This window comes from Numenius arquata, chromosome 11 (assembly GCF_964106895.1).
Source record: "Numenius arquata chromosome 11, bNumArq3.hap1.1, whole genome shotgun sequence".
Lineage (NCBI taxonomy): Eukaryota > Metazoa > Chordata > Aves > Charadriiformes > Scolopacidae > Numenius > Numenius arquata.
Window position 1 is genome coordinate 16070835 of NC_133586.1, and position 27029 is coordinate 16097863.

The window sequence follows — 27029 nt, forward strand, 5'->3', positions numbered from 1 at the left end:
ACAGTTTTTTATTGGAAGTATTTTAGAAGTATTCTACAATACTAACGTTTTAAATTGTTAACAAAAAAAAAGTGCCTTTTGTTGTGTTTTATTAGGCTGTATTTCTACCAGATAATGGAAGTTGTTACCTCTTAGCTACCATTTCATTCACTTTCTGTAGGGAACACTTGAAGTTATTTTGTCAGTATTAGATGCTACAGTTGCTATTAAATCTTCAAACGAGGCAGAATCTGTGAATTTTAGGTATGTCTAATCCAGGTTAAGTCACAACAATCATCTTGTTCTGTCTCTTCATTCAGAAATTGCATATTGATAAAATTGAAAAAATGAATGTTAGTTTTATTTAGTAAATCTTGGTTAAACCATCTTTTGTGCAAATTAAATCCTGATTCTTACAAACATTTGTAACACCATCCTCTTCTTTCTTTTCAAAGTGCACTTGAAGTATTTAAATAATACTTCGCTTAAGTAGTTATCAGTTCACAAAGACTAATATCCATGTATTTAAAAGTTAAGCATATGCAAAAGTCTGAAAGAAAACACAGTTAGAACTGATAGTTGCATGTATGTTTTAGATATATAATGCTGCTGTTGCACTTGGTACCAGGATGTTATAAAAAGAACAATCTTAGCATAAGCAAGAATATATATTAATTTCTTATTTATCTTCTGCAATAACATTTGCATTAACATCAAATATGTTAAGATTGACTTTGAGGTTAATAAATGAACTCTTTATCTTAACTTTAGACTAGAGAAACCGATTTTTATGAGTGTTCATGTAACATTTAAACAGTGCATTAAAAAGTTCTAAATGTATTTCATTTGCATATTATTTAGAATTCAGTGGTGCAACAAAGTCCCAATCACAGCTGTCTGTCTTACTGTGGTAAACTGTTGTACAAAATACACACAAAACCCACTGGTTAGGTTCTAGTATTGATGAAGACAAGTTTACTGTATCCAATTCAGGAAGAAGATGAGAGGGCTAACAAATGCAGCACTCACCCTGTTTTATAGGGGTTGCTTGACTTACCTAAACCTCACTGCTTGTTGGTTAATGTCAGGTAGATGTCAAAGCTGTACACATAACCCACCCCCAAAAAACCAAGCAATGAAGCCAAAAGCGACCTTAAAGAGGTATTTTCAGTCATCCTGCTGCCTCAAGGCACAGTAAGCTGTTACGAAAACAACCATGATAGCTGTTTGCTTAACCTGTTCTTAAAGTCTTAAATGCAGATTCCACTCATTCTTAGCTCCTTTAGCTCATATTCAATCGTTCCACAACTTCTGAAAGTTATTTTGGTGACAACACTTGTGATTCTGCATCTCAGTAGGATGTATGCCTTTTTCAGCCTCATGAACGTGTTGAGGTGTTCTGCTTGTGAGCCACTCTACCTACTGGTTTCTTTTCAAGTTTATTACAATATCTCTTTTCTGTGCAGTTGATTATTTCTTGTTCAGTGCAGAGCTTTGCATTTGTGTTTATAGAATTCCTTCCCCCCGCAATGATTTCAAGTCTTGACTTCTGCTTTTTGTAGTACCTCTCGGCCTGGTGTCAGCTCCATGTTTATAAGCATAATCTCTAAGCCTTTACCTAAAGATATTAGAATATTGAAGTGTACGAGGAATTTTATTTTATATAAATGTACAGTTTGATAGTAAACTACTAATAGTGATCCTCTGAGTACAACCAGTTTTGCACCAGATTTATGTAGTTTCTTATATTTCCTTATATTCCTTTTGAAAATGTCAATGGAACAGAATGTCAAAAGCCTCACTGAAGCTCTTCAGTTCATTCATGTCTGTGGAACCATAAATGGAAATTAGGTTGGTTTGATAGATTGTCATGAATAAATCATGTTGGTTTTTGTTTATCACTTCATTATTTTCCAGGTATCTGCAAATATTTTGGATTTGTCCAGAAATTTTAATTAAGTTGGCTGGTTTCTAATTTCCTGTTTGCTTGCTTGTTTTTTTAAAGTAAAATACTCTATTTGTTCTTTCGTAATCTCTTGAAACATCCACTAGTTTTCAAATAGAAGATTGTTTTATACCATTATGTTCTGAAATTTGTGGTAAAGTTTGATTAGGAAATGGTAATAGACTTTCAAAGAGGGGAAATATTTGGCCCAGATATGCATATTTAAATGACGAGAAAGAAGTCCAAAACTGTGCTCCTGTAAATTCGTTTTTGTCTGTCTTGTATATGACCTGAGAGTTGTGAATGTCCTTAGACTTGTAATGTTTCTGGCTGGGCTTTGTAATTTTGCTTTTTTCTGCATAGAAGATAATCCCAGTTTCAACAGTGCTGACAAGTCTATTGCCAACCTCACACTGAAGTGGTAATGGAGGATCAAACACGAGCTGTTTCTTCTTGTACAGCTTAATGCAGTTGGTATACTCTGTGGAGTTTTAAAATGAATGGGCTCTGTAAAAATGCAGTGATATTGTGTCTTTAAAACATAGAGAAGTAGTTCTTGCTTTTTTTGCCTTCTTTTTTTTTTTTTGGTAAGGAGGACTGTCTAGAGCATTCACCCAGATTTGAACAAGCTGTCCCAGTTTTCTCCTCTTAACACCCATTTGTCCATATCCCCTTCTAAAAAGAAGAGACTTTGGTTTAAGGAAAGGGGGGGCTGGAAGGTCACCACAATTAAACAGGATCCTGCCTCGTCTGAGACATGTTGCCATATCTTTTTATCAGCAAAGCTGTATGCAGTTCTCTGCTTAACATACTGGTTCTTTAAAAACTGATTTTTGCAGTGTGTCTTTTCACTCTTAACTTGTGTTTGTTTGCTTCAGAAATCTAAGTTTCTAATACAGTATTTTGGATTCTACTTTGGGTGCTGACAACATCAAAGCTAGTTATTTCAGCAATAAATGATGCAATGACTCAGTTCCTTTTTGGATCTAACCCCTTTTTTAAAAAGAGACATTGGGCTGATGCTAGATTAACTGAAATCAACAGGAAGAGTCCCTTTTACTTTGAAAGGCACTGAGTCTTGTCCTAGCTCTCATGTTACATTGCCTGGTTACTACAATTTCAAACTTTGCTTTTAGTGATTCCTGATACCAGTGTGACTATTCAAACCTCTGGTCAAGCTTGCGTTTGAAAAGTTATCAGCTGGTATGCTTGCTCCACTATTTCTCTCCTCTGCAGACAAAACAAGAATGAATAATACCATTTGAGATGTTTTCAGTGAATGCTTGATAATATTTTGAGATTAAGTATCACTGATAATTTAATATGCATCACTGCTGTAAAAAAATTCCACTCCGAATGTATAGTTTTCTTTTTGAAGTATTACTGGTATACTGTATGATGAGCAGTCAGAAGAAGGTTGTAGAGATCAGTTTCTGATTTCTGAGTAGCTCTCATTATAATTCTTCTACAGAACAGAATCACAGAATGATAAGGGGTTGGAAGGGACCTCTGGAGATCATCTAGTCCAACCCCCCTGCCAAAGCAGGTCCTCCTAGAGCAGGTTGCACAGGAACTAGTCCAGGTGGGTTTTGAATGTCTCCAGAGACAGACTCCACCACCTCTCTGGGCAGCCTGTTCCAGTGCTCTGCCACCCTCAAAGTGAGTAAGTTCCTCTTTGTGTTTAGATGGAACTTCTTGTGTACAAGTTTGTGCCCATTTCCTCTTGTCCTGTCACTGGGCACCACTGAAAAAAGACTGGCCCCTTCCTCTTGACACCCTCCCTTTTTAAGTATTTATAGGTGTTGATCAGATCCCCCCTCAGCCTTCTCTTCTCCAGACTAAGAAGGCCCAAGTCCCTCAGCCTTTCCTCGTAAGAGAGGGGCTCCAGGCCCCTAATCATCATCAACAGCAAGGAAAAGAACATAATTTACTTGTAAATCAAACATAAATATTTTCCTTTATTTTACTACTGAAAGTATATGTACGTGCTAGGAAATGGCTGTTGAATTTCTTAGCTTAAAATCAGATCATTAAATGCAGGATGCTGTTGTTTGTTTTAAGCCTAATTGCCCTAAAAATAGCTGCTGATTCATCATTAAAATGCAAAAATACATTTGGCCCCATTATTGTACAAGGACTGAGAGAATATAAAGGAATATCTTGTGTGATCTTTCTATTAACAGGTTGGTGGTGTATTTGTTTTTTGATAAGAAAAAGACCCATTAAAAACACTGCCAACAAAGTAGCTATTTCTAAGTCATTATATATACCACACCTTCTTAATTATGACATCTTAAATACTTAAAATATCTTACTCAGAATATCTAACTGCTTGAGACCTAAATTGGGATTTGCATAATTTCTGAAGTAATGTGTTGCGAAAATGCTGTTTCTAACCTTATCTACGTTTTACTGTAACGTTGGGTATTTGGTTCTTCCATATATATTAAAAATAAACAATAACATGAGAGGTGCATGTTATTTTCCAGAGCTTTTGAAAGCTCTTAGACCAATCACATTAGCAAATTTCCTGTATTTATCCCTGTAAAATATATAGCACAAACCACTGACAGTTTTTATTTTTGACTCTGCAATGTATGAGTCTTCTTGTTTCCTACTAGCAATTTTTCATAATACAGTTTTTTTATCCTCTTCCATATTTCTCCAGTTTTCACTCGTAAGACCTTCATCTGGACTGATCGGAGCCGTGACAGTTTGTATCATCTGAATATAAATTCTACAGTGTTTGTGCTTTGGATTTTTTTTTTTCTGTGTTATCCTCACAACATACTACCATGAGAGGCTTTGCAGTTTGTTAATATTACTAGTAATTGTAAATTGATGTTACACAAACATTTAAATGTATCCTTAAGTATGGTCCGTTTTAAGTCTACACAACTAGGTATGATGTAAATACCAAGAACAGGCTGTTTATCTGGATTAATACTCTGGCTGTGAGTGACCTTGAGCTGCTGCAGAAGCAGTATTTGTGACAGGAGGTACATACCCCTGCACATAGGCAGGAGATTGGTAAGTGCGTGCTGGTCATGCTGCCCTGGGCACTACCAGGCTTGCAGTTAACAGCACTCTGAGCAAAGACATCCCTTTGGGAAAGTGTGCAGCTTGGCCACATGCCCGGTGGGACTGCGTTCCAGAAGCTGATGTTTGCATCTGGAAAAAGTCGTGCCTAGCTTTCCTTCCTGAGTGAGCAAACCCAGACAGCGCTCCTGCACAGAACTGGGTCCAACTCTGAAGCCGAGCTGCTGAAGGTACCTTAGGATAGGGATTGGCTTTGATTTTTGTCTTTTTGCCAAAAATGTAAAGTGCAATCTCCTGCTGGTTGGCGTTATTTTGATCCTAGATAAGATAGTTTCTTCTCAACTTCTTTACTTCTGCCAGGCCCTGGGGTATGCATATAAATGGTTTTGTTTAGCTCTAGTTAGAAGAAGTTGAAGAGTTCAGTGTCGATTGATGACACCTGAAAGCTGTTCTGAAATCTGCATTAGTGATTTAGAATGAATCAATTTAACCTTTTGGTTTTCTGTAGCTAAGTATGAAAAGGAGAATCCTTTAGTTTTGTCCAGGGAATCAGTAAAATATTTTCAAGACAACTGTCTGTCTCTGCGAGATCCTAAAATAATAACAGAAGTAACTGTAATAAATATATCAAAGGACATAGAAGTTAAAAATAATTTAAAAAGAACCCCATCTGTTTTAAAATAGTTGTGAATAATTCTGGGCATTGAAGTGCATTTTCTCCATCACTGTTCTTTAAAAATTGTGTTAATAACCAGTCAATAATTGATAAACTAATTTCTATGAAGTGATCGTTTAATGATGAGGTGGCCTACAAGTTACTAGATTCTTATCTGCTGGTAGCCTGTAGTGAAACAGGAATTAGGAAAAGCAGCTAATAAAGATCCTACAAATTCTGCCTTTATCTTTTTTTTTAATTTACCTAAGGAGGAAAGGGCTACTAAATCATAGATAGTTAAAGCATTTATAGATCATCCGGCCACTCTGACTTTGCATTGTGAGAAAATCCACAATATCTCTATTTACCCTGCATTGCTTTTTGATTTGTGAACTGAAATTTCTAGCCACTCTGTAGCCCCTTGGTTTTGTTTTTGAGATGCTCTTTATATATCTTTTAGTTGGTGACCGTAGAGTCACTTTGTACATTTTCTCTGCCAGGAACTACCTTGCTGTCATCTTTGGCATGAATGTTCAAAACAATTAAGTAAATGGGTAAATGCATAACTAGTTGGTGTATTTTATTTTTTTTTAAGGGTATTAGCCTCTCATGAGAGAGCTTACAGACAGCGTTCCTGTCTCATTTCTTAAAGTAATCCAGCTGAATTTCATAAGTTTCCTATGATATTTTATATGCTATTTTCCCTAGAGTGTTCTATTAAGATTAGAGTTCATCTTCCCTGAATACATATTAAAAAAACTGGGTAAAGTATTTGTAAGAGTACATCAGGAATAATTTTTATAGTTGCATTGAAACCTCTCTCTTTCTCTCTGAAAAATATTTACACTAAAATACTGTACAGAGTTGTTTGCTTTTTTCATGACTACATCATGTTGTTGGCTGTTGGTCATTTTCTTAATTATATAGTTTGGTGACATTCTCCCCCTACGGCCTTCTACCTGACCAATACTCAATATATACCAAAACTTGTAGTCATTTACATTCAAGTGCACATTCTTTTTGACTCCACTTTTTTTACACCTTACTCCTATTTGCTGGGTCTTCAAGGTCATTCAGTTCTTCCCATGTATTATCTTGAAATTTATTTTTTAATTATTTTAATTTTTTTTCCCCAGCAGATTTTTATTAATGTATTTCAACTTTGCTTCTAGTCATTAATGAAAAATATTAAAATTGCTTACACATTCAAGCCGTGGGTGACCTCCATTGAAGAGGATACGACCTTCTTTCCGCTGTCCCTTGCCATCTCCCGTCGAGCGGTTTAGTTGTGTTTCTAATTTTTATTCTTCTCCCGTGTTTCAGTCATTATTTAATATGTGCCCCAACGTCAATGCGTACTGAATTCCTTGATTTAAAAAATAAAGACCAAGCAAACTGTGTAGAAAAAGGCAGGAAGTTAATGCTGTGTGGGCTGCGTTTGTGTCTCTGGGAAGCTGAGATCAGTTACTGGTTTGGTTCTCCAGCCACACGACGTCACCTGCGATCATTTTTTTCCACCTTTGCTCTATGTGGGTCTCGGTTTTTCCTTTGCTCTAGTGTTACGCCTGAAGCTAAAAAACTCATTTATTTTCATATCATTTGCATGGTCTGGCACCTTTCGCACTTTGTGTTTTCTGACATGTTTGGGTGTTCCTTTGCCGAGTAGTATTTTTTTTTTCTGCCCCTTGAAATACATCTTCTTTTGAGGGAGGCATTTTTCGAAGTAGAGCCTTTACTTCAAGCCTTTTCCCCTTGTTTGACGAGTGGTTTCCGCGGTTTTTAGCCATTCTTGCCCTTTCCGTCGCTTCCCTCAGACCGCGTTTCGCCGCTTCCGCCCAGCAGGGGGCGCCGCGTTGCCTGACGGGAGGCGGGGCGCCAGCCGGCGCGGCTGCGCTTTGCGGACTGCTGTAAAGCACCGCCGAGTGTCGCGCTGCGTCTGAAGAGGGAGCGGCGGCGGTGGCGGGGGCTGCGCAACAACAAAACGTCGCCCGCCTCACGGCGTGTCACCAGAGTCCGGGCGGCTGCGGCCAGGCCGGGGGGCAGCGGCCTCCCCGGCAGCGACGTGGGATCTTTGCGGTGCCCGCCGGCGCCGCTTCCTCCTCTCCGGCCCTGAGCGGGGCGCCGGCGGCCCCCGCCTCTTCCCCCTCGGCCTTACTGCCTCAGGTACGGGGGGGCGGCGGGAGCCGTGGCGGTGCCCCGCACCCCGCGGGGCGTTATCTCTGAGCTGGGGGAGGGGAGGGAGGGAGGGAGGCCGGGGGCGCCCCGCCCTGCCCCGCACCGGCGGCGGCAACGGCCTCTCCCGGTGGGGCGGGCCGGGGGCGCGAGGGCAGCTCGGCGGGTGGGAACTTCACCCTCGTTCGTTTATTGTTTTTTTTCCCCTTCGGTGCCTCGTTGACGCACAAAGCGGTATATCCTCACTGCGGGAAGCCGCAGCACTCGGTTGGGTTTTGTCTCCTTGAAAATTGCTCACAAATTTTCCCTTACGGAAATGAGTTTTATTTGTGTGCTTAACAGGGTTCGTTATAACGTCATCTGTTTTGTTTGCAAAGTTGGTATTCTGTTTCTTAACTCGTATTTAAAAAAAAAATAAAAATCATTGTCAGATGCTCTTTGCCTGATAAACAAGGAAGCAGCATTCAGAAATGTAGGCCGGGATCTTCTGAGGTACGTAGGTTTGTAACTCATACTGAAATGGGCAAGTGTTAAGGATATGTGTACTTTTTTTAAGTGTCTGTGTTTCAGTGATTAGGGCTGAGCCATACATTCGTGGAATTTTTGTGTTGTTTGAGTAAGCTCTTCCATGTCTTGAAATGGTTTTGTGAAACCATAAGCAAGGCCTGATTGCTTTAGCTGATTAAATTATATCCTTAATTCCTGATACTCAAGTGCTCCTCCAAAAGATGTAATGCAGGAGGTAAGATCTTGCTGTAATAGCCCAATTTTATTTGATTTTAATGTGATTACTTCAGAAATCAATATTTGACAAAAAAAAAAGGATAAGAATTTGCTGCTTCGCATGGAGATCTAGGTAGCATATATCATGGTGGAATATCTGTATTATAAACTAATAAAGGAAGACTAGGTTTTCGGGTGGTGAAGTAAGGCCTTACATTGTCTTTGTTGTAATCAGTAGAAAATTTCAGAGATAGACTAATTCTGATACTTAGTAGAAACATTTTTGAGGAAAATTAATATTTTAAGAATTGGAATATTTTGTCACCCTTAAAAAGAAAAATTAAAGCTTCTTCTAGTTCTTCTATAGTTCTTATAGCTTCTGTAGTCTTTGCTATCAGAGTAATTTTCCACCAATTTAAATGGTTTTACTCATCTCTTTGTTGGACAGAGGGCCTACCTGAGGGGAAAAAAACCCAAAACACAAAAACCAACCAAAAAACCACAAAAAACCTTAGCCAAGATTATCACCAATTAGATTTGTACTCTTGCAGGGTGCAAGGGTTGATAGAGAAAGATGTGATCTTGGCTCATTTGATAAAGTGAGCATCTGGTCACCTGTCTCATGCTGTCATCCACAGTATAAAGTGACCTATTGAATTCATAAGACAGGAAAGGCTACGTGTACATTTTGCATTTCGCTTCAGTTAAATAAAAGTGTATAAGACACCAAGCTTCCTGTTTTAAAAATATTGAAGTCTTGCATATTTAAAAATCTGTTTATTTTTTATTGACAGTTGAAGCCCTGGCAGCTACAGCGGTGGTTATGTCTAGTGCTGGGAGCCGGGGGGCGAACAGCAGCTCTTAGTATTCATGCATATTTCACGTGTCCTTTCAAAATCTGGATGGGAACATTCTGACCTTTCAGACTGTGTCTTTTATGAAGCAGTGGCTTTTTGTAAAAGTGTATTAAGAGTGTATCTTAATGTATCTGTGACTTGTACTTTAAATTAATAACTTTGTAGACCTATGTAACGAGATCAGTTATAACAGTCTTGTATTTCAGTGGAGGTGGTTGTGCTGCAATAACATCTGGCTGACAGCAGTTACTGCCTTTTTCCCCCAAGATGAAAAGTCTTTCATTTCAGTTGTTTATATTTCCTCTAATGGTGAGGATATTCTTTTGAGAAGGTACAGGTAATAGTGTCCCCTCCCTAGCTGATGAACTGTGGAGGCTTAGATGTCAGACAGTTGAATAAAGGGGGGAAAAATTGCTGGGGGGGGATGGGATGGGGAACAGGATGATTTAATTCACATGTAAACAATGGGGATAGTACAGAGAGATGGATTTCCCAGAGGCAGATATTGTATAAAGATTTTCCCACAGCTTTACTACTGTGCAACCTCCTTTAGGTCAGTTTTATCACCAGATCTGTAGTGTTTTAGCTGTTTGCATGTCAATGAGGTTGAGAAGAGATGTAGAAACATGTATATTGAGTAATGTCGTATGGGAGACATGTACAACATAGGGAAAGCATAATTGGTCCCAGTTGTAGTCTTTTAAGTTATGTCAGTGTAAGTGACAGTGATCAGCTGCTTCCAAAATCTATAGTGCTCTTAGAAAAAACCCACAAAACGTATCTGCATCCCAGGTGTTATGCTGGTGAACTTCCTTCAGGCTTAAGTTTAGCAGAGTGTTTTTCTTGATGGGCTGATGTCAGCCCTAACAGAGAGCCCTAATGGAGCAGAGGGGAAGAAAGAAAGGAAAATGTTTCTTTCACTAACCCAAAATTTTGCTAACAAGATTATTTTGCTGTTTTACATGTTTTACGTAGTTTATGCTATTTGGAAAAGCAACTACTGTGAATTAAAAAGATGCCTTCCTTGGTAAGTGTTTACCAAGTGAAATCTGAGAAGGCTGGTTCATGACTTTACTAGCAAGAGACTTCCTTCTGTGGTTTTTTTTGCCAATGAAGTGCAGTCCTAATACTGGGCTGCTGTCAACTGAAATGTTTCCTTTTCCCCACCGTCACTTGGCTTTCCTGAGTGAAGGGTGGAGAATTCTGCTGCACTTTCCTTCCCTCTTAAGCTTGTAGATCTACTCGGTTTAGTGTCTGAAAAATCGCCTACTTCTCACAGGTTTCCTGAAGAACAGCCTAAAACTGTTCTAATGGTTAATTTCTTAATTCTCACTTGCCAGGTTCTTGTTAGCAGTTGTGGCAAAGATCATGTGTTACTTTGCTGCTCAAAGCTTTATCAAGAAGTGTTTGCAGAATGCCACTGCATTAAGAACAGTTACACATACCTCAAAGGTCAAAACTGCCAGGGGGACTAAGAAATAAATCTTTTAATTATTTTTGATGGCTGTGTAACTCAGAACTTCCCTAACTGTCTCTGAAGCAGAATTCCTAGTTAAGATCTTAAGCTCCAATAAAAAAAAGTGTATTTTGTAATTCTTTTATAAAGCTACGACTCCTTATTCCCAAGTTCATTGCTGTTATGTTTGTCTTGGAGTTCAATGAAGCCAAAACATTCCAGATTGCCAAATCATAACGCTTATGTCTTAAAACCATGATTTATGTAGTGTTAATGTAGCTAACTGATTTTAAGCCTAGGACAGAGCAAAGAAATGTCTAGACTGAAGAATGTGCTTGTGAACACCATGTTTGTAAAATCCACCTGCTTGCCTCCATTGTGCAAAGCCAAACAGATTCCTTGCCCAGGTGGGTATGTGCATGCTAGTGCTTCACTGGTGCTTGATTGAGGCTAGGATTTCTGGGGGTGCCGTATCGTCTTGGACTGCATGTTCATTGCGGGAGAAATAGCTTGTTGGTAGGACTCTGTGCAGAGTTGCTCTTAGCCTGCCAGCTCATCCAGCTGAGGCGCTTCCAGCTGCGCATGCTCCTTGTGTTCTGTCTATTCCAGCTGGAGCTAGGCCACAGATCTGGTCCTGCGAAGAGCTCTTCTGTTTGTAGCTGTCCTGTGCTGGATTCTGTTAGAAGATATGAGACAGGCACTTTCAATAGTGTTTCCATGAGAATAGAGTGGTGGTTAGTCTCAGAGGTGGATAACAAGGCATAACAGAGCTGTAGCTATTCTATAGGTGGCCTGATGTTTCTGTTGCAAGATAATTGCTTTACTGATCTGAATTGACTTATGCATGAGGAAACAAACCTTGAAAAGTCTCAGAGGATTTTTTTTTTTTTTTTTTTTTTTGGGAGATAAAATTAAGGAAACTTTACTGGTCTAGAGGATGGATACCGTTGGTTACAGTACAGCTACAGTGGTCTGACTTACCTTTGAGATGCCTTGCAAAGGTTAGTAAGAGTAGTATTGTACTTGAAATAACATTGTTTCACTTTAAAAGTAGACTTTTCGAGCCAGTGGTGGTTCCTAGAGCAGGCGAGGGGTGGGTATGCCTGCCTGCAGTGCTGTAGCTCGTGTAACTGTAACACCCCTCTGCAAAAGCACAGACAAACTCTTCTGTCTGGGCTGGGTGTAATGGAGTCTTTGGGAGACTGCAGGCAAGAACCCATCTCCAGAACATTATCATGCCTTTAGTAACTAATACTGTGCACGTTACTCTGAAATACTGTACTTTTCTGTAGGGCAAAAGATAAGTAGTCTGCTTGCAGAATTCTCATGTAATTTTGTCATTCAAAAATCAGAGTATCTGTCATCACTGTGCCTGCATTAAAGCAAACAAAGGAAATGGAGAGTGGTTTGTAATGGTATTTCATATTGTCCTGTGAATAAAGATGTTTTTGAGGCGACAAAATAGCAAAGCAAACCTGATAGAGTTTCAGATAACCTTCTGATTGTTGCTATTTTGTAAAGATCCATGGATCTCTAACTATCAACTGCTTTATTTTTCAGCAAAGGTTAGAAGACCAATATATAGTGTGCTAAAATTTAGTAGTTAAAACAAGCTTTAAAAGAGCACTGTTTGACTTATGAAGTGGTGAAAATAAAGAGTAACTAAAAGCGAAGAACAGTGCAAAAAACTTTCAAAATCTGGTTGCTCTTGTTTTGCTGATAGTGGTACTGAATACGGGATATTTGTGTTCTTTTTACATACTCTGCATTGTACAGGGTGTCCCTGCTTGATAGGAATGAAATGAATAGGGCATGACTGCCCCTTTTAGGCTAACAAGTGGGGTTTTTTCATGAGCAGCTTACTGAGTTTTTTATTTTTGTTGGAGCAGGGCATGATAGCATTGAGATTCGATCTTCATGGGATTTTGTTGGGGGTGCAGCTTCTCAGATGGTTCCAAATCCTCTGTCAACCTCCATTGCATCAGGGTCATGCATGAATCAGTCTTGTTTGGCTCTCTGCCCTTGAGAAAGGGAAGTAGTAGTGCTTAGGTTATCTCATTTTTGCTGAAGGTCTTGTACAAATTTTACAACCTTTTTCATTATTCTGGTCCTTGGTGTCTTGATTCGTCTGATGGAAGAGCCTTGCCCAAAGAATAAAAATGTATCTTTTTAATGGGAAGAAAGAAATGACCGTTGGTGTTCCAAAATACAGTTTGTGTGATACTTTCATGTACTGGTTCATTCTTTGAGCTCTTGATAGCCATGGTTGCCAGTTCAAAAAAAAATACTGTGATAAGAACAGTATATACAACATAGGATTTCTCTGTGCATGCCAGACATAAACACTGAGGTTTTCTTCTGAAGATAACAGTACCAGTATTAGCTTTTCAGAGTGAAATCAACATTAAAAGTAAAATCTAATAAAAGCCACATATTATGGAAGGGAAATAATTTTAAAAGTTAATTGAGTTGAGTGAACATATGCAAAGAAAATTAGAAGACTGAATAAAGGAACTACAAATGCAACTGATAGAAACTTCCTTTCTGAGACAATCTTAAATATTCTCTTGCCTGATATCATTCTATGTATGGGCACTTGAGTAGGGTACATAAGTGGTCTAAGGTAGCACAGAATTTTTATGGAAATGGAATTGCTGAGTTCTTTCTGAGATTATGATGACAGTATATTCTGAAAGCTCTTGGCAGTCTTGAGAGGTGTCAAACTGGGAAGAATTTTTGTCTGTACAGGCCTCTAGGCTCAACCCTGCTGGATACCCAGGTTGCCTGTAGATGCGTTTAGGGTCTGAGTGGTGGAGAGAGCATCAGGTAGTGTGTTTGTAGTGAGAGGAGCAGGAAATTGAAGATGGGGAAAATGAGAAAATAGACTAATAACTGCTTTGTAAAGGAAGCTTTTGTTCACTGCCTTTCATCGAGTTAGCTAGAAGTCTAGATATTTGCTGAAGAAACTATTTGGCTAGCTGAGTTTAGGTGTATGTATTACACTAACTGGACAGAGACCAGTAATTTGGGGTTATGTAGGAAGCATGTGCTTAAGAAAGGCATTTTCTGCAGTGGTTGGCTGATCATGTGTCAAAGCACTGTGTACTTACTGTAGCCAAGATTGAGAGAATTGGTCAAAGTGCTTTTTGGCACCTAAAAAGGAGATTGTTTCTTCATGGTGAAGGGAGTTGACTACTTTCAAGAAGTATTCTCAGGTGAATTTTTAAAATAATCATATATTAGATTACATGTATTCATCAACCAAGTTTACACCAAAAAAATTGAGTTGATATTTTGTAATGAACCATTTTATATGTTTTATAGTGCTTTAATGCTATCATACTTTTTAATTGCCCGTAATGGAATTAATTCTTAATGGCAAAATACTTTGCTCCATCTTATAACTTAAATGTGTTCTGATTTTATATGTGGTCATAAATTTCTCTGCTGTAAAGATTTTAAACTTTGAGCTTGTTTTTTGACTTTGCAATTTTGAGGGACTTTTGCAGTTTGCATGAATTTTCTTGCACTGCTGTGTGTCTTGGTGTGATTAATATCAAAAGTCTTTATGACATAAATGGATAAGAGTCACGTACACTTCATGGTTCTGAATGGAGTCATACAGTTTAGAGGGGAATGTAGAATAACTATTCTTAGTTTTCAGGTAGCTGTCTTAACAGCTCTTCATTGTGTCTTTACCTAAAATGGCTTGAAAGAAGATACTACCCCCTTTTTCCTCTTGAAGTCTTGATTCTGTAAGATAATAGGCAAATGTTTTGATTAGGATGGAGGAACACTAGTGCTGATTGATCTTACTTGCTGCATCTTGCTCCTTTTTGAAAAAGCGTCTGAGGACTGCTTTTAATTAGAGGGAGGTTTAGTAGGATCTTCTAAATGTTTAACAGCAGATGATCTCATTCTGATGAATCTTAAGTATTTGCATAATATTTTTGTAGTCCCTCTTAAACTTTGTCTTCTGTGTAAAAGCATTAGAATTACATGTAGTAGGGATATTTCTTATGCCTAACCACTGAAAATACTTACATTGACTTGGAATCTAGTTAAATGGTAGGTGGTTCTTCCAGCTTCTGTCTTTTTTCAAAGATCTGTAATAGAATTTCTAAATAGTGAAGGAATGGATGATTTGTCATTGTTGACTGCTGCCATTTGCTTCAAAAAATATACTCACGTTTAAGCTGTTGTGTAATTTTTAATTGGAAGCCATCAGCTCTCCCATGACTAAGCAGCCCTCCAGGCTCTGTCTTGGTTAGCAAAAATGAAGAGTTGATTACTTAGTTGAGTTACTGCAGACTTTTGCAAGGTTGTAAGAGTGCAAATATACAAAATGCTTGAATCTGAATTAACTGGCTATTGTATCTAGGCAGCTTGTTGAAATAAACCTAAGCAAGTAAATAGTGTTTCAAGTGTGCTAGCTTTCACTCTGTGGTGGTTTAGGGTTGGGGTTTTTTTTGTTATCTTACAGTAGTTTGAGGTTTCTCAAAGTGTAAACTTTGTTGCTTTAATTTTATTTTTTTTTTGGTATAACTTAAATAGCTCTATATTTCAGCACAGTGGCCTCTGTGCTAAAGTCAATAGAGCTTAAACAAAGATAATCACATTCAGAATGCAGAACTTTCTGGGGGGAGCATGCCAATGAGTAGAACTGAGGCCTTTGTAAATCAGCACCCGATTGTGCTCACATAATGAAAAAAGGTTCAGATTTGTGTTTCTTAAGAAAACTTCAGAATTAAATAAAATTGTCCCCTTCATTTATCAGGTTAAAAGGACAGGGAACTGTTGTGTGTAGGCTGGACACATAGTATATGATGGTAAATTATGACTGTGTTCAAAGACAATAAACTCTCTAAATAAATAAATAAAGGTTTTTTTCCAAATCAAAATATTTTGTGGAGTTTTTCTAAAAAGACTTGTGATGAAATACAGGGTTATTGTGGGAGAGTCTGTCTTGCTTTTGGACTGAGGAAGATTGAGTAAGTGTTGCATTTCTGTAAAACACTGGCGCATAAATAACAGACCAAAAATACTGGCTTAAAGGTGACCTTGTGAGGATGGGAAAAAGGCTACATACTGCTTGTTCTCTTTGTGCTTATAGTAGGTTTGAATTCTGATTTCCTGTCCTCGTTTGAAATTTTATAAAATGGAAGTCTCACTCTTAATTTTTTCCAAGGAAAGATGGTGCATGTATGTGAGGGGTAAGTACATTCATGGGGGGGGTGAGAGCTCAGGAGCTGTCAAGGACAAAGAAGGGTCAATAGCAGAATTCCACAGCTTTAATAGAGGCTTCTTTGTTTACTATATAGACTTCTTAAACTCTTAATGTTTATTCCAAGTTTTTTTCAGTCCTAGATAGTGCATTCCACTTCAACTTATTGCAATACAAAAAAAAAAATTTAAAAAATTGCCCAGGGTGCAATAGTCTTCCATTTAATATTTGAAAATAAGAAATATCTCCTACTGTGAATTGTGCTTTGAAGTGAAAGTAAGAACCTGTCCTGTTGTATATACTGATGAGAGGAGGTTTAGTCCCAACTCGTGTGCAGTTAGGTGTGTTTTACATCAGTAAGTCAAAAGCTATCTGCTGTAATTCCATTAGACAGCAGCAAAACTTTCTTAGTTATCACAGAGTATAGGCCTCACATGGAACAGTAATTGATGTAAATGTCTGTAGGATTTTCAGTGAGAACATTCAAATGGATCTTTTTAGCTGGGGTTGTAGGATCCACAAGATTCTTGACCTCCAGAAAGATCCAGTGAATTTAGGGCTTTTTTAGATGTTAGTACTGCAGCATATATGCCTTGTGCAGATTTTTTTTATTCCAGGTTACATCACTCGAAGAATTAGGTTAGTTTCTGATGGCTATGAAGAGGACACAAGCTGCCTGGAATAATGCATCAGTTTATACCTGCTGCAAACTGAGACACATCATTCTTCAGGGTCTGTTTGGAACAATTAGCCCACAGCTGCTCCTGAAAGCATCGCTTTGTGAAACAGTCTAAGAAATGTTGATTTTACTCTCTTCTGTAGTCTCAATCTTGTATTGATTTATCCTATGACAAAATAAACAAGAGCTTTACATATTAACACTAGATGTAAGAATGTGTTTGGATTTTGAAGAATTTGAAGATTCAGGCAGAATATTATGGACCTGGGTAGGCAATGCTACTTAGTCTGCCATAGATCTTGCTGTTGCTACCTTAAACTTTTTGTGGCTTTGTGCATATTCCAGCTGCGCTGCTTAAGGAGCCTCATTTCCACAGCAGGTATAGTTGCACAGATTTTTTTTTCTTAAGCAGCCTTCTGGTAGTCCAGCACAACCTGCTGGAAGCCAGGTATAGCTGTTTCTGTGCTTATGTAATGAATTGTTTTGGCACCTGATCTGTTTGGGGAATTTATTTTTTGGATTGGTCAGCTCTGTGTTCTGGTTCAGTGCATAAACATTTCTTCTAGAAGAGCATAGGAGGTGTTCCGTCAAACAAGTGGGGAGGGAGAAAGAAAAGAGGAAGCACAAAACTGCTTAAGTAGTGCAAGTGTCAAATGTCTACTATAACCTTATTCATCTGAGGCACAAAAAAGTGTATTAGTTACAGTGCTTTAGTGGTTATCACAGTGGGAACCAAATTCTTTTGTCATTTCCTTTTGGGAATTTAAACAGAAGGCAGAGATGCCAGATGGAGCAGGTTGAAGGTGAATACGTTGCTGAGGTTCCTGTTGCCTGTGTCTCTCGGTAGTCTTCCGGTACAAAAGCTTTTCTTGGAAATAGTCATTGAGGCTAATGTTGCATTGTTGTGTGTGGACACCTGAATATTTTGACAGGGAGGCGAACCTGCCTGGTACCCAACTACTAGGGGAACATGTGATGTGATATGCTCAGTTTCTGTCACAGGATAAGAGTCTGTGGTATATGGACTGAAAACAGCTTTGTACACTAATGTGTACTATTCATGTGTGGTGTTTTTTTGTTGTTTTTTTTTTAAAGAAACCCTTTGTAATAATGGATTTCTATTCTTTTACCCCAAAATAATAAGGTTCACAATCTCTCCTGGTTTATTCCTTTTCCCGTCGGAAAAGAACTGAGAATTCCAAGTAACTGATTTTTACAGCTCAGTTGTCACCATGCTGTACAGTGTATTGTGGTCAAGGTATTTCTATCCATATATACAGCAATAGGGGAAGATGCAGGCCTTATTTAAGCATGCGGCTTAGTTGATGGCTTTGGAGCTATTTATCTGAACTAAGGTAACTTCTATAAGCAGTAGCCTGGAAAGCTCTCAGACTTAAGCACTGGTAAAACAGACATAGTCCGTACATTTTGCAGGGGACATACATCGATATTTGCTCTGTGTAAGTGATAATGTTTTCACTGACTATAAGAACTTCCCTTCGATGCAAGTTATAAGAGTTTTGTCTTAATTTACAATTCCATTGTCAAGCAGTACCATTAATATTATGATACAGAGCTGTATTTCAGTTACTGCTGTTTTGCTTTTCCCACAGGGTTTAGTCTTAACAGTAAATGGCTTTTCTCTTGTTTTAGTTTTGCTCTCGAAAAAGCTGATGCTTCTTTTTCTTGATATGTATCTATTTTTATTTCCAGGCCTTTCTTAAAACTTTCCATGTCTAAATGGACTCCTGAATGTAATATAGTTTATACTCTAAAAGCGGATATGAAGAGTGAAGTTCCTTCTGATGCACCAAAGAGACAGGAGAGTCTGAAGGGGATCCTCTTGAACCCTGAGCCTATTGGGGCAGCCAAAAGCTTCACTGCAGAAGTTGAGATGATTGCCAGTAAAGTAGGGAATGAGTTCTCTCACTTATGTAGTGATTCTCAAAAGCAGAAGGACATGAATGGCAACCATACAGACCAAGACAAAAGTATTGTGGTGCGAAAAAAACGCAAGAGCCAGCAGGCTGGTCCTTCATATACTCAAAATTGTCCCGATAAAGAAAACCAAGGAATCTTAGGATTAAGACAGCACCTAGAAACACAGAGTGAAGACAACGATTCTTCTTTTAGTGACTGTATCTCTTCGCCTTCATCTAGCCTACATTTTGGAGACTCTGACACAGTAACATCTGATGAAGAAAAAGATGCTCCTGTAAGACACCCTCAGGCAGTGCTGAATACTACGAGTAGAACTCATAGCGCGAGGTCACACAAGTGGCCTCGGACTGAGGCAGACTCTGTACCTGGGTTATTAATGAAAAGGCCCTGTTTTCACAGCAGTTCTTTAAGAAGACTCCCATACAGGAAGAGATTTGTGAAAACAAGTTCATCACAGCGGACACAGAACCAAAAAGAACGAATTTTAATGCAGAGGAAAAAGCGGGAAGTGTTAGCTCGAAGAAAGTATGCTTTACTACCCAGCTCTAGCAGTTCCAGTGAGAATGATCTCAGTAGTGAGTCTTCTTCCAGTTCATCTACTGAAGGAGAGGAAGACTTATTTGTGTCGCCTGGTGAAAACCACCAGAACACTACAGCTGTTCCTTCAGGTAAAACTCAGTTCCTGAGGTACTTCTTATTAATGAGCTTTCATCATGTCCAATGTGCTCTTTCTATAAGTGCTTTGGAGGAGTTGTTTTTGTGTTTTTATAGACGTTATACTACAAATAGACTTAATGCAAGTAACATGAACTTTATACCATAAATTCTTGATGGGAAAACTACATTCAGAGCTTCCAGTAAAGTTGCAACAAATCTAGAATCTTTAACTTCAATGTAAAAGGTAAAGTTAATGGTTTCTAAACAAGGTGCTGGAAAGTTGCTGAATCTAATCAGTCATAGGATGTGGAGTTGGTCCATTTTCTTTTTTTTAGCTGTTGGCTTGTATTAAAAATTTTAGCTATTACAGCTTTGTTAACTGATTGTGAGAATAACAATTCTGTCTGGTTTTAAAATGTAGAAATATCTGCTAATACATAATTACCTGTGCTTGACAACTTTAAAAAAAAAAAAAAAAAGAAAAAAAGAAAAATTGGTCATTGTGACAAGAGCCTGAAATAGTACTCAGTTGAAGGTAGCTTTAGTGTTGCAATAATAAGAGAAAATTCTAAGGCCTGAAGTCGTGGAAGGCAAAGTATTGTGTTTATATACCAGATGTTTTACCTAGATAAACTCAATGCAATAGTCTCGCAGTTGGTTTACATAGATGTTTCTCTAGTAGGTATTTGAGGGCATGCTTTCATGTTTGGAGTGGGTTTTTTTGGGGAGGTGTTTTGGGGTTTTTCTTTAGTTGGGGTGGTGGGGTATCTTTGCCATTTACCAGTTTTTATGGACTTCCTTTAACCTTAAATTTGCCAAGTGAAAAGCAGTCCCAGTCTTGGGACTAGTAACGTTCGTAATGTTGTAGTTGTGCCTTCTGTCTATCATTTCAGCTTTTCAGAGAGCATGGTGAAGTACATAACATAGAAGACAGCATAGTGTTAAGTTGTGTTAATGTTTTGCCTACTGACAAATGTGGTCTAGAAAGTGAAACAGTATCTCAGACTGTGATGATCATTCCTCTAAGGAAAAACGACAGCAACTGAAAATACAAAGACAGGTTTAAAAAAATCCAAAAGGTGTGTATGTTCATGTTAGGGCAGGATTTACGCTTGAACAGAACCAGAGTACTAAATATTAGATTATTTACTCTGAGGGTGTTGAGATACTGGAACATGTTACGCAGGGAAGCTGTGGATGCACCATTCTTGGAGGTGTTCAAGGCCAGACTGGATGGGGTTTTGAGGAACTTGGTCTAGTGGGAGGTGTCCTTGCCCATGGCAGGGGGGTTGGAGCTAGATGATCTTCAAGGTCCCTTCCAGCCCAAACCATTCTGTGATTCTATGTTTGCTTGTTATCCATTGTAGCAGGAAATAATTTGAGTGTTGTTCTTGAATGTGCTGTTTAAATACCAGACGTAAAATTTGTAATGCAAAAATGTTACTATGCAGTGCTAGGGCTGCATAAATGACTCTGAAACAGAAGAGTTATTGCACAGCCTTAATTATCTTCATGCATATTTGGTGGCGACAAAAATGTAGTCTTTTAAGCCTAAAAAAAGTTACATTTGACATGCATGTTCAAGCATATTGAAGAGTATGATTTGTAAATATTTAATGTGTGGCGATATGCATGCATTCATATTAAAAAAACAGTTTGGGAAGCTACTGGGTTAACACTTCTGTTTCCGAGTTAATAGTTTCTTCTCATTTTTGGAGAGGATGGAGTTTCATGTAACTGTCAAATGAGGTAGTACCATTAACAGCTCTCTTTCCACATAGAGCACTACGCAATGGTGAAACTGGTATATGGATGAGAAAATGCAGGTTGTGGCTTCTTAGGTGACCATCTGTTTCTAACCATGATATTTAAAGAGAATTTTCAACTTTTTTTTTTGTCTACTTGAACTGTTAAAACCTACCGCCCTTAACACAAATTCAATTATTACCACTTCTGTGCTTTGATTTCCCTTTTAAATGTAGAACAAATATTTCCATAGTGAATCTTTCCATAGGCATTTCAAAAGAATCTGTTTGGAGAGAGACCTCTTTAACAATTGATGCAATGATTGGTGAATATTCGAGCTGTTTAGGTAACTTCGGATAACTCAGTGATTCAGTGTGATGTTATTTTGATGGTAGGAAGACTTTGAACTTGCAATTTGTTTCATCTAGTTATATGGAAAAGTAATTGCATTGTCCATTGGCTTAAATTTTATACTACTTGAAAGGCACACTTAATTTATGAAATTATGTTTATTCTCATGTCATGAATGGAAAATCGATTAACTCTGCACCAATTAATTTTAGATTAAAATACTGACATCAGTTGTAACTGTAATAAGGTATGCTTTAAAGGATGTGTATTATGGTGGCTGTACTTCAGGACTAACACTTGCAGTGAGCTGAGAAGTAATTCTAGCTTATGGTATGTGAATACTATGGGGTTTTTTCCTGTGGAAATATGTATTGAGGGGAAGTTTTTGAGCATTTTATTTACATTGCAGAGAAAATGGGAAGTTGAGCAGACTTCCTGTATAAAAGTGTCCTATTTTTAGTAAGATAAAAGTGTGATTAACACTATCTGTAGCTTTCTGCTGTTATGTAAGGCATTTCTAGTTATTGAGTTAATTGGGACAGAAATGGGGCCAGCTGGAAAAATAGCTGTGCAGCTTCTCTGTGTAGTGAGCAAGTGTGATGGTGTTTCTATATGAGGAAAGGGTTGTAGTGCTAGTAATGCTACACTAGCCTGTTAATGTTGGGGAAGAATTTTTTTGCTCTAGATTGGCATGTGAAAGTTACGTATATGTCTGCCGAAACTACAGAATATACTGAAGGACAAAGAACTTCTGCTAAGAATATGAAGCCTGCAGCATATATGTAAAAGTCCTAGAGGATAGACTTAGGAAAGGAGGAGAATAATAACAATCAGAAAAGAAAATACAATTTAAAAAATACGGTAACAACTGATTTTTTAAATCAGCAGGCATCAAAGTGATGGGATTAGTCTTGTAGCCTACTTGATAGCAATTTGTATTAAGGATATGTCACAAAATGTTTCTTTGCTTTGAATATTGATGTTTATCTAAAGATACAGTGCATTTAAAGAACCACTAAATTTAAGTAGTGTATACTGTTCTGGAAAATGTTTCTCTCTGATTATTGAGAGAAATTTAAGTAACAACTTTTTAAGCAATTGAGTGTTTAGTAGGTTAGTTCTTGTAGCTAGTTTTATTAACTTGGCTGGTTTTGGAAGATTATATGAACGGAGATGTGTGTGGATGTTTTGTTTGTTTTATTTAACAAAACGTTTACCAAAAAAACTACAAACGACACTACATAGGGTTTTTCCTCCTTTTCCTTTTCTATCAGGGCTTCAGATGTTCTTCTGATGGAACTTTGTGCTTTGAGAGTGGGAGAGTATTGAATAAATATGCAGTCCTGACACCTGAGAACAGATTATATTGTTTACCAGCTGTTTGCCATAAAAGGTGGTTGTCCTCAGTTAAATCTGGAATGGCCAGATGAAGCTCATCTCACAGAATCTTTATGGTTGGAAGGGACCTTTGAGACCATTGAGTCCAACCATACACACACACACAAAAAAAAAAACCCCAACCCAACAATCTCAGGCACTAGAGCATGCCCTGAAGTGCCACGTCTACACATTTCTTAAATACCTCCAGGGATGGTGACTCCACCACCTCCCTGGGCAGGCTGTTCCAGTGCCTGACCACTCTCTCGGTAAAGTAATTCTTCCTAATATCTAATCTAAACCTCCCCTGCCGCAACTTCAGACCATTTCCTCTGGTCCTGTCATTATTCCCTTGGGAGAAGAGGCCAACACCCACCTCTCTACAACCTCCTTTCAGGTAGTTGTAGAGGGCAATGAGGTGTCCCCTCAGCCTCCTCTTCTCCAAACTAAACATGCCCAGTTCCCTCAGCCTCTCCTCCTATGACTTGTTCTCCAGACCCCTCACCAGCTTGGTGGCTCTCCTCTGGACACGCTCCAACAGCTCAATGTCCTTCCTGTAGTGAGGGGCCCAGAACTGAACACAGTACTCAAGGTGAAGCCTCACCAGGGCCGAGTACAGCGGCACGATCACTTCCCTACTCTTGCTGGCCACGCTATTCCTGATACAAGCCAGGATGCCGTTGGCCTTCTTGGCCACCTGGGCACAGTGCTGGCTCATGTTAAGCCAGCTGTCCACCAACGCCCCCAGGTCCTTTTCTGCTGGGCAGCTTTCCAGCCACTCTTCCCCAAGCCTGTAGCATTGCCTGGGGTTGTTGTGACCGAAATGCAGGACCCGGCACTTGGCCTTATTAAACCTCATCCCATTGGCCTTGGCCCATTGATCCAACCTGTCCAGGTCCCTCTGTAGAGCCTTCCTACCCTCAAGCATATCAACACTCCCACCTAGTTTGGTGTCATCTGCAAACTTACTGAGGGTGCACTCAATCCCCTTATCCAGATCATCAATACAGATATTAAACAAGACTGGCCCCGAAACTGAGCCCTGAGGGACACCACTGGTGACCGGCTGTCAACAAGATTTCACTCCACTTTAGTAGATGGAGGAGAGTTGGGGCATAAGGACAGTGTAAAAACAACTATGTGTAGTTTAACAATACAGTTAACACTGAAGGTGCAAGTGCTGTCAGGGGTATATATTCTAATCTGAATGTTGATCAGTTGGTTTTAATTGAAATACTGGGCTTACAGTTAAAATAACTGCAAGCAGCAGCATTGTTGCTGTGAAATGCAAATTTTGATTCTGTGGTTTGTTTAGGTAGCTCTGAAACTTTCTCTAACCCTCAGAGGACCTGTAAACACACCTATAGAGATAATCCTCTTTTGACTTTCCTTGTCAAAGGTGGCAAAATTTCAGCTTTTACTGTAATTCAATCTCTGTAATGTTGTAATGCAAATTTTCTGATATATTTGTAGGACTATTTGATTTTCAGCTTGGATCTAAAGGGCTGGGGGTGCCATTTGGAGACAACCAAGCTGTGGAGGGAAATCTAGCAAAAGCTAAAATTGGAACAAGTTTTTAGCCTCACATATTCTGATTTGGCAGTAAAGCTTAACCACAGGAAATGGGAAAGTGTTGTTATAAAAAAAGCTAGGTAGAATTTTGCATTGTCATAAATCGTTCACCTAATAGCACTTAAAATTCCTTCAGGGTCTGACGTGTTACTCTGTATTTTTCATCAGCTAGTGCTAGACAGGCCTTGCCTTTTTCCTTAGAATATAGTACTGATGAGAAGCTCCTTCAGTTTTTGTTTAAGCCACTTAGAATTATAAGACTGAGTTTACTCACTACCATCCTCTTGATTTCTCTAACATATTTGTTCTGTCTTCCCAAAATGTTGAATATAGACATCTGATATTTTAAAATCCAGAAGATGATGAAAATGTTAAACATTTTCATGTTCAGATTATTTTAACAGGTTCAAGATAAACATGTATTAAGTGGAAATGAGCTGCCTGTTGTTTTAGAGTTGATTATTTTTCAGTTACTTAATCCCTCCTAAAACTACAGCATGCACTCTTTTCCTCATAGTAACAATGCAGCTCATAATTCAGAGCTTTTATCTTAATAGCATTAGTGGACAAGGAAGTGAATATGTGCCCCCTTTCTACTGTGCCTCTTATTAGAGAGGGGCTGGGGAAGAGCTGGGAACTGGTGAGGAAAGAAGCGTGTGGCTTCATGAGCAGTTGACATAAACCATCATTGCTGTATCTATCTGCTGTGAATTGGAGCTTTAAATAGCTACAGTAATAACAGTTAGTGTGGAATTCACTTCAGTACTTCCCTGTAGCTGCTGCAGCTTTCTGTGCTGAAAAGATGCTACTTCTTGAATTGGCTTGCTGTAGCATTGCTGATAGGACTAAGGTTTATGTACTTGGTTAAGAACAGTCAGTAGTATTTTGGATTAGTCCGTGTTAGCACAGCTCGCAGTGGGACAAGATGCCCTAAATTCTGGTTGTTGACTCTCTTTTCCACAAGGGTGCAGACTCCTAAGCAATTTCTATGTTTTTGAAAATGTCTTCCATCATGCACAGCTATTGGAAAGTATATTCCAAATAAGTCTCAGATACAGAAAAACTGTCATCTTCTAACCTAGGGTCACCCAACACTAAGGGGACAGGCAGGTTCCTTTAGGGATCCTCAACAGAATGATAATAGCTAAATCATAGTTACAATTAAAGCTTTATTTTCTTAGGACGATATGATTAGTATAGCCCAGAATTTATGAATAGAGTGACACAGGATTACTACAAATCAATATAGTACAATCAGGTATTACAATGTAGCACAATATAAAATCAATATAATACAATCTATAAGTAGCATGATACAGAATTTATAATACAACTTAAATTATAATATCTAATCACCTGGGACTTCTGCAGATCAAATCTTAATATGGCTTGTTGTATCAATGTAGCAATCATAATCTAGACTCAAAAAATCATATAAAAGGAGTCACTCACTCAATCCTAGGAGGATGCAGACAATGGTGGGGCCATCTCTGGTCACAGAGGGGTCACGGATCTCATTGTCCAGCAGTAGTTCTGGTCCAGGTTCCCGCTTAGGACTTGTAACTGCTTGCTTTTACGGGCAGTGCTCCGTGCGCTGTTACGCTTCCCAGTTCTGTGCTGGGGTCATTGACACCTGGCTGGCCGGGTGCCTGGGACCTTCAAGGCCAGCAGGGAGGGGAGTAATCAGCCTGGCGCCCAGGAATCTTAAGGCTGATAGGGGGGGGGAAGAAGAAATCTGTTTGGTTTGTCTACTTGATTCACAGGACCTTCAGAGCCTGAGAATGGGGGGAAAGGGAACAAATAAGTGACCTGCTCGGTCACAGAGAATGGCTGCTTGCCTCATAAAATGACATTAGTTATGCTGGCTGTATACTAGGGGTCTGGAGCAGGGGGAACCAGTCACACCTAGTTCAAGAAGTTTGAAAGTTGAAGGAGAGAGTACTCATTAACAACACTAGAAGCATATTTTTATTTTATCCTTTTCAAGCTGAGTTACTATCCAGGTAATTCTCTCGAACTCAGCAGCACAAGGTGCTGTAGAGGCACATAGTACCAGCAAGTTCAAAAAGGGATTAGAGGCACTTACTGACAGCTGTCCATGAGCAATGAATAGCCAGGAAAGTGCTCTATGACAGCTGTAACATCGTTGTGGATGCTGGGTGGTGTGAGAGGTTTCAGTTAAAGATTGTAGCCTGGATTTTCTGCTCTGACTGCGCAGTTTTGCCTGCTGCAGCTGGCAGTGAGAACACAGGCCTCAGCAAGCCCTTGGTCTGATCCAGTGAAAGTTTGAATCTCCAAATGAGTCATCTCTCACCGGAACTTGACTGCTTATTTTAAATCTCTTCTGTTTTCACTTATGGCTTGGTCAGACTGTCTTATTCAAAATTGGGCATTGTAAAACTCCTTCACTATCTTGCATATAATATTTAAACTAGTAGACCCCATGTTAACTGCAAAGCAGATGTAAAATGCCCTCCAGGAAGGACAACAATCAGCCTAACATAAATTTGGATATTATACCAGTGTTATTTATGTCCTTGATGGGGTAGTTGTGTTGATGATGATTGATTATCATCTCTGAGCTATGCCATGATCTTTCAGAGTTAAGTAATAGCATAATTATAGATATTATACACAGAGAATAATCATATATATA

At 38.8% G+C, this 27029-nt stretch overlaps 1 protein-coding gene across 1 annotated transcript in view; it reads left to right on the top strand.

Moving 5' to 3' along the window:
- Nucleotides 1-7522: 7522 nt before the first annotated feature.
- Nucleotides 7523-27029, top strand: part of RNF111 (ring finger protein 111) — a 58034-nt gene continuing 38527 nt past the window's right edge. The window contains exons 1-2 of the mRNA XM_074155818.1: nucleotides 7523-7781; nucleotides 18443-19338. Coding sequence (XP_074011919.1) covers nucleotides 18462-19338 — 877 coding nt within the window. The 5' untranslated portion in view covers nucleotides 7523-7781; nucleotides 18443-18461. The remainder of the gene's footprint in view (nucleotides 7782-18442; nucleotides 19339-27029) is intronic.